We start from the raw sequence: 18,341 nt of genomic DNA on the forward strand, positions 1-18,341 counted from the left end.
AAGTGGACAGGCTCCGTAGTATCTGGATAGGTGTTGTGAGATTTCAGAGCTTTAAGCCTGTTGTCAAAACTGAATATCATAGTGTGCATGTCCTTTACTTCCTACCTTAAAGACAGAATTTTTTCTGTAAAGATTGGGAACTTTTTTTCTTCCTCGACATCCATCACCTGTGGGGTACCCCAGGTTCTGTCTTGGGACCTATTTTATTTTTCTTTATATATACTCCCCCTGGGTTCTATTTGTCAGAAACAACATTTTTTACCATCGTTATGCTGATGATACACAGCTGTACCTTCTGTTGAAACCTGGTGATGATAATTTCTTGAAGTCCCTCTTTGATTGCCTTTGATTGAATGCTGGATGGCAAAAAACGTTCTCCAACTAAATGACCTCTGACTCCACCAAAGGTATAGTCCCCAAATGTACATATGCATGCCAAAAATCTTGGTGTCATCTTTGATTCTGCCCTAAAATTTGGCAAACAAATCAATGCTGTTGTTAAGGTAGCTTTTTACAGCTCAGGGACATTGCCAAATTAAAATCTTTCCTCTCTTTCAAGAATCTGAAGATAGTTATACATGCCTTAATCTCTTCCTGTCTTGATTATTGCAACTCTCTGTACATGGGAGTCTGTCAGTCATCCCTGTCTTGCCTGCAGCTAGTTCAAAACGCAGCTACTAGGCTCCTGTCTGGCACCAGGAATGATGGGCAACATTTCCCCAATACTGGCCTCTCTTCACTGGCTACCAGTTAAATGTAGAATTGATTTTAAGGTTTTATTGTTTGTTTTTAAAGCATTTAATGGATTAGCAGCACATTACATTTCTGACCTCCTCAGTCTCCATTACACTTCTAGGCCTCTTAGATCCTCAAACCAAATGCTTTTGATTACCCTATGGTCCCAGTTAAAGTTTAAGGATGATCGTGTTTTCTCTGTTGCTGCCTCAAGGCTATGGAATAGTCTTCCACTGTGCATTTGGTGTTACAATGTCTGTAATGTCGTATGTTATGTCATGTGTATAGCGTTATGTCTTTTTGTGTTCTGTGTTTTATGTACTTATTTTTTATTTGATTTTATTGTAAAGCACTTTGGTTAACATTTGTTGTTTTTAAATGTGTATGCTCTATAAATACATATGGCTTGACTTGACTTAATAGCATCAAGGACAGTACTGGAGTCACCAACCGGAGGGTCTTATGGACTCTCCATTGGAGAAGGGGAAGAAATCCTGGGGACCTTGTTTGGTCATGCAGTTTTGACGTCCTCGTTTTAGGAACAGTTGGAGAAATGGAGGGAACTGGAAGCAGAATGGAAGTGGAAACAGGGGCACTAGGAAAAGTAGGGTGCTGGCAAAACAACTGGGGTGGAGTCAGTGTAAAGCAGAGCTGCTGGCCAGTCACGGGGCATCATCATCCGACTGATGTAAGTGCGTGAAGTTAGTGCTAGCTCAAATAAAATGAAATTAAATAAACATTCCACACGTGAATATAATATAATGTGACAATAAAGCAATGTAAAGCCGATAATGTAAGTATAAATCAAACCAGAATAACACAAGAATAATGATACAGATAATAAACAAAAGCAAACCTAATATATATATATATATATATATAAACTCAATACATTTGCTTAGCTGTATAAGGTTGAAAGAGTGACCCATGAAAGTTGGGGAAAATGTTCCTCAGAGAGACTCAACCTGCTGTGTCCAGCAATGAGTCAAATCAGGCATATATAACGGATGGAGCAGAGCCTGCAACAAGGCCCTGAATTCCACCTACTTATCTATCCTTCAACGGATGTCTGCAGAGACTTAGAAAGGGGCAGTATATTATATACATTTTGAAAATACTTTTTTTAAAATACAGTAGCAGTAAGGTTCTTGTGTTGAAAAGGAAAAAGTGACTTTTCTCCTGTGTGCAGTGTACTTTGGCTGAAGCAGGGGGGCTGACTTGACAGTGACTGACTACACACAGGCATTGGTAACTTTGAAATAAGACTTTTTCAAGTGAATCACCTAACTGTTGAATTGTTTCAACAACTCAGACTAAAAGGTTATAGTCATGAACCTCATACTTCTAATAAAAAACACATGGTTCAGTGTCCCAACCACAGCTACTGACACCTAATGAACTCTTGTCAGGGTTGCTAAGTTACAAGAAGTAAATCCATAGTGTTACACTTTATAAAAACATCTGGCAGTCGAGTATAAAAGCTAAATCTCTCTCTCCTGGTTCATCAAACAGATAAACGGCCTACACATTTCTCAGTGATGATGCCTGTGCTAGTAAAACAAAACAATGACAACAAAATTGAAAACTTGAACAAAGTTTTAGTGAAAGACTTGACTGCTTGTTGAGTGTCTATTGTTTTCAGTCCCAATGCTGCACTTGTGCAGTCTAAAACAGAAATTAAATTATGCACATTATCAGAAAGCATCCTTCAAATAAAATATTGTAATTATTGCTGAAACCTGCACTAACAAAAAGTGAAAGGTCTAAATTTATAAACCTGCTTCCTTATTTAGATTGTTGGCAGTAGCAGGTAAATATAATTGATGTATTTCAAATTTGGGTTGCATAAGTCTTATCATAAAGAAGCAAATTATTAAATGTGTATAGTGTAATGTTATAATGTTATAACATGTTATCATTACATGATTACACATTACATTGCTTGACTGGAATATGTACAAATCATCTGTTCTTGGCCTTAAAGGAATGTCACACAAGGACAGATTAAAATACTATACTATCTTTAGTCCTGCACTGAAGACAACTAGGGCATTAGACTGAAGCATTAAAAAAAGCTAACCTAGGGAACACCTTCAGGGTCAACAATGAAGCAGAGACCACAGGACACTAGTTAAAACTTACACTGTGGTTTTGAGACTGAGGTCAGGGGGCTCTTCATTATACAAAGGGCTTTGGGCATATCTCAAATAAGCAGATTCCCTAGGATGCTTCAAAGAGTGACTGGAGGAGCCATTTACAAGGTTCTCCGATCAATAACCTACAAGTAATCAAACAAGCAAAGATCTTCCACCTTTTTACCTTTGTTCTCCTTTTTCTTATGTGATTGGCTGGGATCCTATGGACATGCTCTTATATTTTGTAAGTCACCCTGGCGTCTACTAAGAAATACATACATAAATTAATATTCATATTATTAATAATAATAATAACATGCCAAATTTGCTCTGTTAATCAAATTCATACCATACCATTGGGGGACAAGAAGGAAACTAGCACTGGACTTGTTTCACCTGGATCTGGCCAGCAAAATAAATAAAAATTGGGTGACCCCACTGTAATTGACCTTCCTCACCACAGCAGAAAACAGATGATCAATTGCATGTATAGTTAACTTGATCCATACTTTAGCCATACTCTCTCTAGAGAAGATTCTGGTGGTATAAAATGTTTTCTAAACATATCCAGATGGAAAAAAATATGATGGATGTTATGTAGAGTTATTTAATTTTGGTGTTATTTTAGTAAGACAAAATATACACAGGGAGTATAACATCAGAAAAACTGAGTCAACACAGAGAGCAGATCAACAGCTTAATATTTCACATAATAAACTATCCAACAACTGGAAAAACAGTGAAGAACTGAAAAGTATGCACAGCATGTATCGCAAGCTCCAAAATTCAGTCAGACTCAGATGAAGTACAACCTTGTTATTTAGTTCCTGATTATTTAGAGGGGAGTAAGGGCTTCCTTTCCACACTGTCTGAATGTCTCAAGCTGCTTGTTGTTTTTCTTATTGTGAATGATACATTTTGATTTATGCAAGCATATGCTATTTTTTATCTTGTCATTCCTCTACATTTTTTGTAGCATATTTCAAAATTTTGACAGATATTTCCATTTCTGAATAGTTCCATTTTGTAATTTTAAAACATTAAACATTTCAAAGGCTTATTCTTTCTGTGCTTGTGAGTGGATCAACCAATAAAGCCATCTGTAAGGAGTTTGAAGATGAGGCCAAGGTTTCCCACTCTGTTTTTATGAAAGAGCAATAAACCAATCATCAACTTTTAGAGTCCCTGGGATCATTGTAGAAATAGCTGTGTTTTGAAAATATACAACCAACCAAACTGGCAGAATGGAGGATTGTTTTCCTTTGTGTTTTGTATGCCATTGTGATGTCTCAGTGACACTACAGCAGCCTAGCCACTTGGTAGCCCACAGAGCATAACATTGCGGGGGGGGGGGGGGTTACCTGAGTATGGTGTATTATTATTTAATGGTTTACTAAATAAATACACAATAGTATTCATATTGTAGATAATAAATTAGATGATATCACCCAGATATTTTTCAACCTAACCATGAGATGAAGCAATGTTTTTACAGCAATGCAAAAAGGTGGATGTTAGTTGCTTATATATCTCATTAATAATTATACCTCATTACACACAAATTGTATATTTATTATAGCAGAATATTTGTTTGTCCTTATCAAACCAATCATTTTGTATATCTGTTAATCAAATTGTTTTGGTATATGTTTTGTATATTGTATTCAAGCATATAAGCAACATTCTTATATCACCAGACAGATCTAGGATAACCACGGAAAACCTGAATCTGTATATTTATTATAACCTGCCACTTCTGGAGCAGTGAGACTCAAGACCATCAGTTACTAAGTATATCAGTGTGAGGAATTGTCAAATGGATTGCAACAAAAGTCAATCTCAACAGTATTTCCAGCAGCAATTAAGATAAATCAGAGAATAATTTAAGGAGAGGAGAGTGGCTTGTGAAGTTTTAACATATGTATTTAGTAGTAAGTATAAAAAAAACATTTTAATTTAGTTTAATTTAGTTATAAGTATATTTTTCATATTTATTTGAATTTAAACTATTTTATTAATATCAATACTATTTTAAATGATACAGTATGAATAGTATTATAAAACAATTTCCAAAATTACCCATATTTAAATTTAGAGCTACCCAAATCAAACCCAGAACTACCTAAAGAAGGTAGAACGACCAGTTTAGGAGCTAACCCTGGTTCTCTCTCTCCACTAAATCTGTTTATTTATAATTTGTATATGCATATTAGAGACACCCTATGAAAACTGACATACAGTTGCAGCTCAATAGCTTTATATGTGATAAGTAGCTATTGGTAAATGAAATTATACCTACACATTTAACACAAAGAAGTCTGTGTTTTGAAATTGAAATACAGCAAAGGGGATCTCCCCAAAATGTATATAAATATAAACTTGAAAGTTTGACTTCTACAGAGTATACATTTCATTTAATTATGTGTTAAACTTGAATATTTTTTTAAGCTTCTTATTGTATAAGACTAGTGGAATAATTTGGTATAGTTTCCAGATGTTTCCCACTGAGTTGCATCTGAGGATCCCCCGGGTATCCCAGGATTGTAGAATGGAACATATTTCTTGAATCTCTTTCATGGCCAGCCGAGGTACAGGGGCTGTTACTTGTGCCTCCAGCTAAAGGCTTAGTTTTATTTTTGTTTTTGTTTTCTTGTTTTGGAGATGACCTCAACAGAGATATTGGTTGTGTCTAGAACAGTGTGAGGAATGGGTTAAGAGAAAGGAGCTTGTTGGAGCCTGGCTTCATTCAAGTGGAGTGACGTCGCGCCTGAAGCTGTTTGAGGGAGTTTTGGAAACTCGTCCGGTACAGAACACCATGTGAGGCTGGTTGTAACTTGAAGCCACTTGGAGATCGGGTCATGTCACAAACAGAACAGGCATTCGCTCCTCAGAAAGTAAACAGAGCTCAAGGCTGAACCATGCTGTCTTCGGGACGCAGACTGGCATCACCACATGAATGGACACACACACTACAAGTGACAAGCTGGAGCACTCTTGTCTTCCTTGTAGCCCAGGTGTCAGCTTTTCCACACGGTAGGAATCTTAACTTCTCCTCTGTCTCCATCCTTTGTGAAACACTGCACACAGCAGCAATACAATGTACATAAATACATCAATATGAAGCACAGTGCGGTTCAGTTTAAATGTCCTGTGATTCTGGGATTACATATTCACTCACTAGTGCTTATAAGCTTTGATGTTTCAGGGTCTTTCCAGCTGATTACTGTATCTCTGTAGTCTGTAGGAATGTGTTTCTCTAAAGTATAACTTAACTTCTGTTTTGCTCATGCTTTTAAAGATGGTCTAATGTGTACAATCAGACTCTCAGTGTGCTTTAGTTAATTAAGGCTAACATGCATTTTACTATTAGGAATATACAATTACACAATTACATGCTGTACCAATTTATAGGCTGTATATTAGGGTGTACTTAGGGTGAACTTAAGAAGTAGAGAACAAGCCAGTATTACCCAGATAAGTGTTCAGCTGGCAGCTCTAAAATGGCAAACAGATTGTTTACCAGGCAATTGTTTATTGAATACCTGGCAGTTTCAAAAGAAAGTCAAGACTTTCTCAATCAAATCAGACAAAGGCATTTGTAATAATGATATTCAGCTTGACTTAGCTGTATTTAAAAATGCTATTATATCCACAATGAAAATGTAATCTAATCACTCGTACTCTATTCTGTAGCAATTTGCATTAACCTAGTTTCTAAGACCAGTGTCATCAGAGAGGTACTTAAGAGCGTGTTGTGTTGTGTTGTGCCCTTCATGTAAGATACTGATAACTTTGTGTATGGAGATAAGCTTTAAAAGAACAACTAAACTGCATCAGATGTGATATAAATTTGTGTGACAGATGTATCAATTATACATTTGTCTGTACATTATTTGTGAACAGTATTAATTTAAAAGTCTGATAAAACTGACAAATCAGCTTCTCCAATAGCCAAAATTGTAAATATCAATAGGTTCAGTTACATGTATACACATGTGGGTTGTATGTATGTTAACATACTGTTTAAATTTTGGTTCTGTGCACTGATATACTACAAGTATAAACATTGTTTAATATTATACAGTACAGCTATCTGACCACTGTATAACCAAGATTAATATATAACAGGTTTAAACTACACCTAAATAAATAATACTTTATATATATATATTAAGATCATATGTAATATTTTGTTACAAGCAGGAAATTCTAAGAAGGTAGCACACAACTGATATGACTTTGCTCTATAAATAGGCCTGCTGGATCAGGTCAGCAATCAATATGTTTGGAACATTTAGGATACAATTAAAATGCCACAAACTAGTTTGCCACTATACAGAGGAGAGTACTGCTTTTCCATTATACTCATCATATTTATGAGAAGCTTTTGAACTCTGGAGGGGTAAAAAAACTCCCACGAGAACCCAAAGGACAGACACATCAACATTGAAACTTAATGAAACTTCTCAAAATGGAACCCAAACATAATATGGATTATCACTGTTTCTATGTATTAAAATCTAATACAATAAATATGTATAACATGAGTGAATTTGTATTGTGGAAGCTTTAGGTGTTCAGAACATTAGACATCAGAACCAGACATTACATTTTAGCATGACATTACCCCCCATGTATAACAGTGTCATACCTTACAATATGTTTAGCTATGAATAAATAAACTCGCTACCAACTATAACCATACCCTGGTCCTCCCATCAGCGTGAAACAGCAGGAACCAAGATTCATCAGACCAGATGTTTTTCCAATCCTTCCTTTCCGGTATTTGTGTTCCTTAGTCCACTGCAACCACAGTTTCTTGTTTTTCGCTGACAGGAGTAAAACTTGATTAGGTCTTCAACTGCCATACCCCATCCATGACAAGGTTCGATGAGTTGTGCATTCTGATGTGCCTTTTTCGGCACCACTCTTATACACAGTTGTTATTTGACTGACAGTACTGTACAGTCTGTTGCTCTGCACAAGTTGTGTCAGGCTCTGTCGGCCTCTTTTGTCAACGAACAGTTTCCAACCATGGACCATCGTTGGCTGGATGTTATTTGGGTAGTGGACCAATCTTGATAAAACCTGTGACACTGTAGTTCGTGAAAACCCAGCAGGGTTGCTGTTTCTGACATACTGACACCAACAACCGTACCCTGTTCAAAGTCAATTTCATTTTTTGTCTTTCCCATTTTCCCTCTGAATTGCACACACATAGGTACCTGCCTACCTGCTATATATAGCATAGTCTGAACACATGATGCTGTTCAAGTGAGACTTATTTTTTCATAATAGGAAAGATATTACAAGAAATTAAAGATGATGTAAACTATTCCTAGCACCACCCTGTAGAATGGGGTCCTGACACAGCTCTTCTAATCCATTGTAGAGCTTTGTTTCAAACAGCCCTTGAATTATTCAACTGATAGTCTGTTCTGTTAAGCAGCTGATTGTGAAAAATGTCCAGTAACGGAAGGAAATAGGAGGGTTATATAATGATTAGCTTTGCTGTTGAAAGAAAACTGATGTTTTGATGATGGAGGACACCCAGTTGATCTATGGAGTTCTGTAATAAGCTACTGCTGGACCAGAACAGAGAGAGCTTTCCAAAACCCTGAGACATTGTCTGTTCCAGAAGCATTAAATCATTCAGTACTGAGGTGCCTCAGCAATTAAAAGACCTGGCTGGAAAATCTGATTACCTAAAGAGCATTTTTTTAGTCATGTGCCTCATATAGAGAAACAGTAGAGTTGATGGAAGACAATGCTGATGTATAAAATAATCCTGTAGATCATAAACCACAAACGCAAGAACACAGAAAATCTACAAATAGTGACACAAACTGAACTTCAAAACAGGTTGTGGATCATACCGGGACAAACATACAAAAAAGACTATTGCAGTCAGCCTCATCAGAGCGCTCTGGAGCCTGGAGCCAGAGCTGAGGTCATGGAGATGCTCCATTCTCTCCCCACTCCATTAAACTCTCCCATATATTAAGTCCACTTTTCTTGAATTACATGCCTGCACCTTGACCACTAGGATTACCCCTTCTGAGATACGAAAATATCGGCCGCCTGGGGGGGTACGCTGGCGAAACCTCAACTGAGTGGGGGTGCTGGAGATTTGATGATGACAACGGCCAATAGATTACATTGTTTAACAAACTGACATCTTTCACAAATACCAGTAAGGGGATCAAAGTACATACAAATGTAGGCCGACAACCCTAATTGCCACATACATCGTTATTGTATGATTTTCTACTGTTTAAATGTTTAATCAGATGTTCATGTTGTTAATATTCTGTTTTGTTCAAACAATTATTTACACAAAGAGTAAAGAGTTAAAATACACCTACCATTAAAATTATAGACTGATCATTTCTTTTTGTCAGTGGGCAAACGCACAAAATCAGCAGGGGATCAAATACTTTTTTCCCTCACGGTATACACTCACCTAAAAGATTATTAGGAACACCTGTTCAATTTCTCATTAATGCAATTATCTAACCAACCAATCACATGGCAGTTGCTTCAATGCATTTAGGGGTGTGGTCCTGGTCAAGACAATCTCCTGAACTCCAAACTGAATGTCTGAATGGGAAAGAAAGGTGATTTAAGCAATTTTGAGCGTGGCATGGTTGTTGGTGCCAGACGGGCCGGTCTGAGTATTTCACAATCTGCTCAGTTACTGGGATTTTCACGCACAACCATTTCTAGGGTTTACAAAGAATGGTGTGAAAAGGGAAAAACATCCAGTATGCGGCAGTCCTGTGGGCGAAAATGCCTTGTTGATGCTAGAGGTCAGAGGAGAATGGGCCGACTGATTCAAGCTGATAGAAGAGCAACTTTGACTGAAATAACCACTCGTTACAACCGAGGTATGCAGCAAAGCATTTGTGAAGCCACAACACGTACAACCTTGAGGCGGATGGGCTACAACAGCAGAAGACCCCACCGGGTACCACTCATCTCCACTACAAATGGCAAAAAGAGGCTACAATTTGCACAAGCTCACCAAAATTGGACAGTTGAAGACTGGAAAAATGTTGCCTGGTCTGATGAGTCTCGATTTCTGTTGAGACATTCAGATGGTAGAGTCAGAATTTGGCGTAAACAGAAAGAGAACATGGATCCATCATGCCTTGTTACCACTGTGCAGGCTGGTGGTGGTGGTGTAATGGTGTGGGGGATGTTTTCTTGGCACACTTTAGGCCCCTTAGTGCCAATTGGGCATCGTTTAAATGCCACGGCCTACCTGAGCATTGTTTCTGACCATGTCCATCCCTTTATGACCACCATGTACCCATCCTCTGATGGCTACTTCCAGCAGGATAATGCACCATGTCACAAAGGTCGAATCATTTCAAATTGGTTTCTTGAACATGACAATGAGTTCACTGTACTAAACTGGCCCCCACAGTCACCAGATCTCAACCCAATAGAGCATCTTTGGGATGTGGTGGAACGGGAGCTTCGTGCCCTGGATGTGCATCCCACAAATCTCCATCAACTGCAAGATGCTATCCTATCAATATGGGCCAACATTTCTAAAGAATGCTTTCAGCACCTTGTTGAATCAATGCCACGTAGAATTAAGGCAGTTCTGAAGGCGAAAGGGGGTCAAACACAGTATTAGTATGGTGTTCCTAATAATCCTTTAGGTGAGTGTATATATATATTTGTACAGATAAAAACTGTTTCCATATGTATTACACTAGTCACTATTTTTACAAACTTAATTATTTTATATTGCACTTTGTTAATGTACTTTTAGATATTGTTTACTATTAAAATGAGACTATAGTCCTTTACAGATGTTGAAGACTTTTTGATTGAGGTAAACATCGAAATAATGGGCATAAATCCAAACTTACCTGGTTTGCATATATTGAGTCAGATAACTTGTACAAGCCAATGCACAGCAGTCATGATCTAAATCTTATCTAATTGTAGGTTATGCAATATCCCATACAATTCCAAAGAAGAAAATGATACTGTATAGAATAATGCAATCAATCCTGCACTGTATGAAGGATACAATTACATGTAGACACCACTGTATCTATTGGTTTATCTGTCGATCTTAATTTAGACAGATACATAGATATAAGCTTTCAAATAAGATTAAGTAATCAATTTTATTATATTTATAGAATACAAAAATCTACTTTGATCTTTCATGTCAGCACACCGACATGCTTCTCAGACCTCTCATTTTTTAAAAGATTAAAATTAACAGTTTTTTTTTTCTTCCATGTTTTCTTGTATCTATGAAAAAGGTGGACAAAATCATTACTTTGTACATCATTGTAGTCCAATGGGCTACCAAATGGTAAACAATGGTAGCCCACCACATATTTGTATAGCTCACAATTTTCATTAATGAACATTTCCAGATACAATTATAAAGTGGTAAGAAGTCTAGAAAAGATATAGACAAGCATGCCAAGTACATAAAATAGTCCATTTTGTTTCAACATTCAACAATCAAACATCTGTAAATTGACAAGTCAAGTTAAACTTTTTTGCCTTATGGCTAGAAGAAAGTACACATGTAAAACAATTTTAAATGTATGTAGAATAAATAAAATACAATACACCTACATCAAGTGAAAATAAAATGTTACACCTAGATAAAAACACGGGTACAGTTTTGTCGATCAAATCTGTTCTTTACATACATTTCTGCCAATATGATGTGAATCAAATAAACAAACCTGTGGGCATACAATATATCTGCTCTGGATGTACCACTTGACCTATAACATTTTTCAGGTAGTTGGCTAGAGCTTTTCAGAGGATCTTATAATCGGTGTAGAGTAATGATATGCACACAGCACAGACATAACATACATCTCACTCTCTCTCTCTTTCTCTCTCTCTCTCTCTCTCTCTGTATATATATATATATATATATATATATCCTTTCATTTGAAGCAATGAGATCACTGTCCTCTGACAGCTCAGAGGCAGGTCTTTCCTCTGAACACTCAGGAGTCTGAACACAAAAAGGTTTGTAAAGCTCTACTGACAGACTATCTATACCAGGGATTTTACCAGTATTGATCCTCAATAGGGTGTCAGTGACCTGGTTTTCACTGAGAGGCTACTCCAAGAGCTTGGGTTCCTACTCTGTGAGCAGCGGGTGGTCCTCAATGAAGTGCTGGGAATCTCCTTCATTACTTCCCCAATTAACACTTCCTTTTGAACTCCACAGCCAGATCTCCCCAAGCTCCCTCAGTTTATTCTGTCTTAGCTCAAATAATCAGTGGGTGCATCCATCACTGCACATTTGTGAAACCATGCTCTCAGCAGCATTGCTTGCACATTTGTTCCCAACAGACCCGATAACCCCCTGCAATAGTTCTGCAGATCAGCTAAGTCGAGCCATTGGGCAGTACACATCTCTCTGGAGATCCATAATCTCTGCCTGCAACACTCTCATGGTTTCATGATCACCTTTTGTGACAATTTTAGTGTACTTCTGACAGAAATATTGAATTTGTATTTTCCCAACATCCCACCATTGCTGCACAGAAGAGAAAGCATATGTCAGTACTTCCACCTCTGCCAAAGATAGTAAACACCTTTTTAAAATGCACATCAGGAACTAAACACAAGTTAAAATGCCAGTGGGAGCTTTCTGCCTTTCCTGGTGTGATCAGCACAGTGGCAGTATCCAAGCTAGAATCAGAGAAACCACTAGGGGTGATAACTGCAGCAGTTTGAAAAGTATAAAACCTGCTGATAACCACTACCATCTTGTCCAGTTGGAGTGCTCAAACCTACACAAAACAAAGACATTTTATTCACAAAACACACTACTACTCCAGGCTGCTTCTCCTGTCTGCACTCTGCTTCTGTTGTCAGTCTTCTGTGTCTGCTGTTATTCTCTCTCCCCTCCTGAACTCTCCTCTACCTGAGACTCCAGTCCATCACTCTCCTCAACAATATGCTCTGCCCCTCTTTCACTCCCTCCGCACCAGTGTCTGCGGCTGTTCCTCTACTAGCAGGGTGGCACAGCTGTGCACCATTCCACGAACTGGTCTGCTTTGCCAGTGCTTCATCCAATTCTTTTTCAAGACAGAATTTAAATATATGACCTTCATTCCCACAACTGATACATTTAATTATGACTTTTGGAATGTGGGTTAAACCAACAGAACATGATTAAACACCCCCAACACAAATAAATCAGGTTATATTTAATAAACACCAGAAAGCCAGAATTGTTCCATTCATTGTAATGTTAAAATCACATTAAAAATAGATGGATAGTCTTCCAAAGTAGTGTGCTCCAATGATCAAAACAGAATTACACAATTTCTCAAGAGAATACATTTTAACACGTTGCTATTTTCTAATGCTGTAGGCTACTATCAGACGTGCATAATGAAATGCATTGTACATCAGTCGTGCAGAAAAAATAACTCAGTAGCTTGTTGAATACTACAGTTACAGCGAAGTGTAAAAAATGAAAAGACTCAAAATGAATGGCCCCCACACTTTTGAAACTATGGATGCCAGGTTCCTGCATCCTCCTAATATTGGTAAGACGGCTGTACAAACAGAAAGAGGCTCCGACAATGAGCTGTTCCTCACAAGCGACGGCTCTTCTGCGTGTCGTGTATAGTCCGGCTGCGATACGGACCCTCTGCGCAAAATCAGCGGCGACGTGGGCAGCCGCACAAAAAATATAAATATGGTGACATTTGCGGATCGGTTTTCTATCGCTCATTTGCACGTCACGTCAATGATATGAGTGACCGTGTGCGACTGCGGCTCAGTCAAGCTTGTCGCAGCGGGCGCCTGACTGCCCGGCCGGGAGGGTCTCCCTCAGAGGGGCGAGTTCCCCACTGGAAACCCGAGGTATCTATCAAATAGTGCACCGCTAACTATGGACAGAACTCCTGCAATTAGTAAAATCAGTCACATTACGAAATCACACCAAATAAACCACAATTCATTCATAATACTGTGAATATATAGTTCACAGACATATTGCTGCATTTTTTCTGGTTTGTGCGAAATCGTTAAGAATAATCTAAAACCAGTCTGCACACCAGCAAGATGAATTGGTTTAGTCTTGACTCTTGGTTGACAGTGTTGGGGGATTGGTAATGGGTAATATCTAAGTGATCTAAGTGATCCTTGGATCACACCAAACGAGCACGATGGGTCGAATGGCCTCCTCTCTTTGTAAACTTTCTAATGTTCTTATTGATGTTCGAGTGGATACGATAATAATCAGGTTCTCTTCGTTATAAGTGTGTTATTCTATTTTTGTATTTGTGTGATATTTAGTTTTATTTGTGTTTATGTTAGCAATAGGGTAATAGTGTAATAATTCGATTATCTTTTGTATTTGTATTTATATACTACAATTTGTTTCTATTTGTCTTTCTTACTTTTTGATATTTATGAGTCTTATTTTTTATATATTTTTATATTTATATAGTTTTAAATGTTATGATTATTTGTGTTTTTCCAACTAATACTAATAATAATAATAATAATAATAATAATAATAATAATAATAATAATAATAATAATAATATTTACAGTTAGTGTAGAATGGTGCTTTTTTGTTGGTTTTGTTGGCAGGGGGGCGCTGAAGCTAGAAGTTCAAGCTAGAACCGCCACTGGGCAAAAAGATTGTCCGAAGACAAATCCTTTTTGACGCAGAGTGGGTAGCTGCTGGACTGAATTATTTCAATACAGTTGGACAGGGGAAGGGTGTGGGATGTGAAATTATGAATTCTAGGAGTGTGTATTAGAAAGTAGGCATTTCTGTTTTACCAAGCTGAAGTGGATGCATGTAATTGGGGTGGTTTACTCACTACATTTTATAATAAATGACAATTAATTATATATTTAGATTTATTGTTCACTATTTATTTTGTGGAAGGGTTACACTTTACTGTTTTAAGGGTGTGAATTTAGCTTTAGCTTCTATCCTCTTCCATCCAAGTGGAGGGGAAGAATTAAAATATGAATCCTATAAAATAGATTTTAAACCACATTACCTCAAAAAGGAAGCCACACATTTATTAGTGACTGTACTCTTGCAAAGTTTAAGAATGTAAAATGAACATAATGTTAATATTCACTGAACCTTTAACTGTACATGAACACCATTGAATGCTATTGAATGTAGCCTATGAACTCTCTCTCTCTCTCTCTCTCTCTCTCTCTCTCTCTCTCTCTCTCTCTCTCTCTCTCCCAATTATAAAGTTATTACTTTAAGTTGAAATAATTGCCCTTTTATTATTTATTGGAACTTCTTCAAATTAAACTCAATGTAAATTTCATGATAAGCTAGCTAGAGATTTACTTACAATGCTAAAGTTATAATGTCAAATTAATTTATAATTGAATCTTGACTCCTGAACTAATTTAGACTAATGTTTTACAGTTGAGACAGACAGTGTCTCAATGTGGTTTGGTAGTCATTACACAAATTGTTGAGGAATGCTGTTTAGAGCTTACAGGAATAGTAATTCAGTCTTGGTACATGCCTGTAATTGACTCCAGCAGTACTGCCTACCAGACAACTCATTGTCCAAGTACATAAAAGTTTAGCTTTCCTTTCCAGGATAACAATGCCTTTTTTTTTTTTTTTTTTTTGGATGTGGATCACTGTGTACATTTTTGTGGTTTATGTAGTTATACAGACCTCTTATCTCTTGGGATTTTATAAAGAGGTCACTATTGATGTCATTCATTGTAAACAGATTTTCAACATTCTGCTGTCTGTGACACATATAGGAAAGACTTCTGTAATGTGATGAACATTTTATATAAACCATTTAAAGCAGTACGATATTCTGTTCCTCCATAAAGTTGTTGCTTTGCTGTTTCTCCATCTTGGTTTTAACTTGTGCAAAGGCATATGTATGTATATCCTTGAGACTTTAACTGCAAATGTCATGATTACAAAATATATAATTTCACCCATTACTAATTGTTGCATACTTTCTAATTTCTAATCATTGTTCATGACTTGATACGTTTCTAAAATTGTCTGAATGTGATTTGTTTTTAAGCACGTTGCTCTATGTGTCTCTGGACAAACAAACACATTACAAAAATGTCACATCATAGTTTGGATGAAGGTATGTATGTAGCAGCTGCAAATGATGAATGCCAGAAAATGATTATAACTAAACTGATAAGTTAAAACATTATTAGCATTTGAAATGGGAAAATATAAATTATAGTGGTTATGTAATCTGTTCAAGAAGGAAATTTGACTTAAATGTATTACATAAATATGATACCAAAAAAATATTTTCACATCTGTAACAATCTTCAGATAAAGTTACATCTAATAAATCTAAGGAGAATTCTAAAATATGTCTTGATTGGCTGATGATGGTCTTAAGCCACTATATGCTTACAGTATAAACAACATGTAAAAGTAAAGGCACAGCAACTAACACTGATCACAATCAGATGCCTGTGGACAAGCCATGAAGAATTCTTAGATTGCTTTATAGTTTCAACCTGTTCCCAAAATCAAAAAGCCTCAAACAAGCTGTGGACAAATTATAGTGCCACCTACTGGACAATCTCTCATATTGTGCATCACCCTTTCTATTTGATTAACTGTACATGGTGCATGGGCATAATATCACCAGTGTCCTTCATATTTATTCATACTCTTGATAAATTGTAACAAGAAAGATGATTAAACAGAACAAAACAAAATTAATATATAGTCCTTTATATCACTAATAAACATCAAGAAATTCCAGGGCAATGGTTATATCCATGTACCTATCTATGCCTCTTCGTGTCTAGCAGATTAACAATCACTTTAAAAAAAAGCTTTTAATTTTCTTCAGTGATTTTCAGTAATCTGTAACTTGACTATCCCCTGACAACATTGTATGTCTCAGGTGTTCCACTGCTTGTTTATACCATAAGTATTTGTGTTCCGGCGATGATGTAATGACATGTTAAATATCACTGATATTAATTGTAGTATAATTTTTTTTATCCGTTAAGGGAGGACTACCCTCATTCACAAAGTATCCATAGTTATTAATCAAATATATCAGAAAAGCTTTAAGGAAATGTTTCAAATAAAATATTGATTATGTTACCATGGAAAAGAAATCATTACAGTTGGTTTGAATATATTATTTCAAAGTTTGTGTTTCAGACATTTCAGCAAAGGGCTTAAAGAAAAACAATATTTTCCACTTAAATGGAATACTAACATTATTAACAGGATTTCCTTATTCCATGGAATCACTTTGGCATGCTCGGATGTGTGGTGAGACAAAATACTTTGAATGCAAAGAGGAAACTTCCTTATAACTATTGGGCAGACTTAAACGTTAGTTTTTCCACTTCTCATGTCTCCTGTAGGCATATATTAACAGCAGTTGCATTTTCTGTGTTATTAAGATAATTATTGTTGCGAAGAATCCTTGTTATTGTTTTGGCAGTGTACTAATGAGTGTTAACTCACATTTCACATTTTCACATTTGTTTGTTTTAGATTTCCAAGGATTACATATGTTACCAAGGTCTTAATTCCCAACATATGCAGGCACTGAAGTAGACTATTTGCTACATAATAAAATTATTAACACATAGCATGAGCCCCCCATAAAAACAATATAATTACAAATCTTTTAATGTCAGCCCAGGTCCACGGAACGTTGATAGCCTAGGACTTCCTAGACTGTCACCAGTTTCTTCAGTGCCTTAGGTTTAACACTATTAATCTAGTAACTCTGTTACTTTAGTATGTCTCACACCCTCATTTCATTCAAACTAATTCCTCTAGTTTCCCATTGCCATGTTATGTTTATCTTATCCACTTTGCTAAAACCTGTCATTATCTACCTTTTTCTTGTCAAAGCTGATTAATCTACTTGTAAGCCAACTTCATGTTTTTAATTATTTACATTTGGTTCTGTGTTTTCATAAATAAGTATGTTTCTTATTTATTTTATTTTTATTCAGACTTCATTACCTGATTACTTTCTAACTGTACTTTAACTCTAAGTGACTTTATAAAATCAGGACTGACTGATTGATACCAAGAAGCGGCACTTCTTAACTCATCTGCCACAAGTTTTGTTGACGGTGGCCGAAGCTGATAATGTGTGGTAAAGGCAACATAAAGCTAGTGAGGTAATTCCAAGGGATATCCCTTAAAGTGAAGTAAAATCATAGACCTTTGGCAGACAAACAGAACAGGATATGGAGTCATCAGGCTATGTAAGGACAAGCTGGAGGAAATACTCCCACAGTTGCCTTAAATACACTTACCTCATTGCTTTCCTTTCATACTAGGTCTCAAAACAAAGGCCATTCCTCTGAATTGCTAAGCTTGTGGGAAAAGACTATGTTATGCAGTTTTTTATTCTCATCAAGAGATTTTTTTTTTTTATCCTTAAATTTAGTTGGTCTGTGAAGGTCATGAAATGATAAACTTCATATGAC

The 18,341-nt window shown here is 36.6% G+C and overlaps 1 protein-coding gene across 2 annotated transcripts in view; it reads left to right on the forward strand.

Moving 5' to 3' along the window:
- The first annotated feature begins 5,683 nt into the window (after nucleotides 1-5,683).
- LOC136747820 (inactive serine protease PAMR1) overlaps nucleotides 5,684-18,341 on the forward strand; it is a 44,699-nt gene continuing 32,041 nt past the window's right edge. For both annotated transcript variants that reach the window (XM_066701046.1, XM_066701047.1), the window contains exon 1: nucleotides 5,684-5,903. In XM_066701046.1, coding sequence (XP_066557143.1) covers nucleotides 5,789-5,903 — 115 coding nt within the window. In that variant the 5' untranslated portion in view covers nucleotides 5,684-5,788. The remainder of the gene's footprint in view (nucleotides 5,904-18,341) is intronic.

Source organism: Amia ocellicauda, chromosome 4, assembly GCF_036373705.1.
Source record: "Amia ocellicauda isolate fAmiCal2 chromosome 4, fAmiCal2.hap1, whole genome shotgun sequence".
Lineage (NCBI taxonomy): Eukaryota > Metazoa > Chordata > Actinopteri > Amiiformes > Amiidae > Amia > Amia ocellicauda.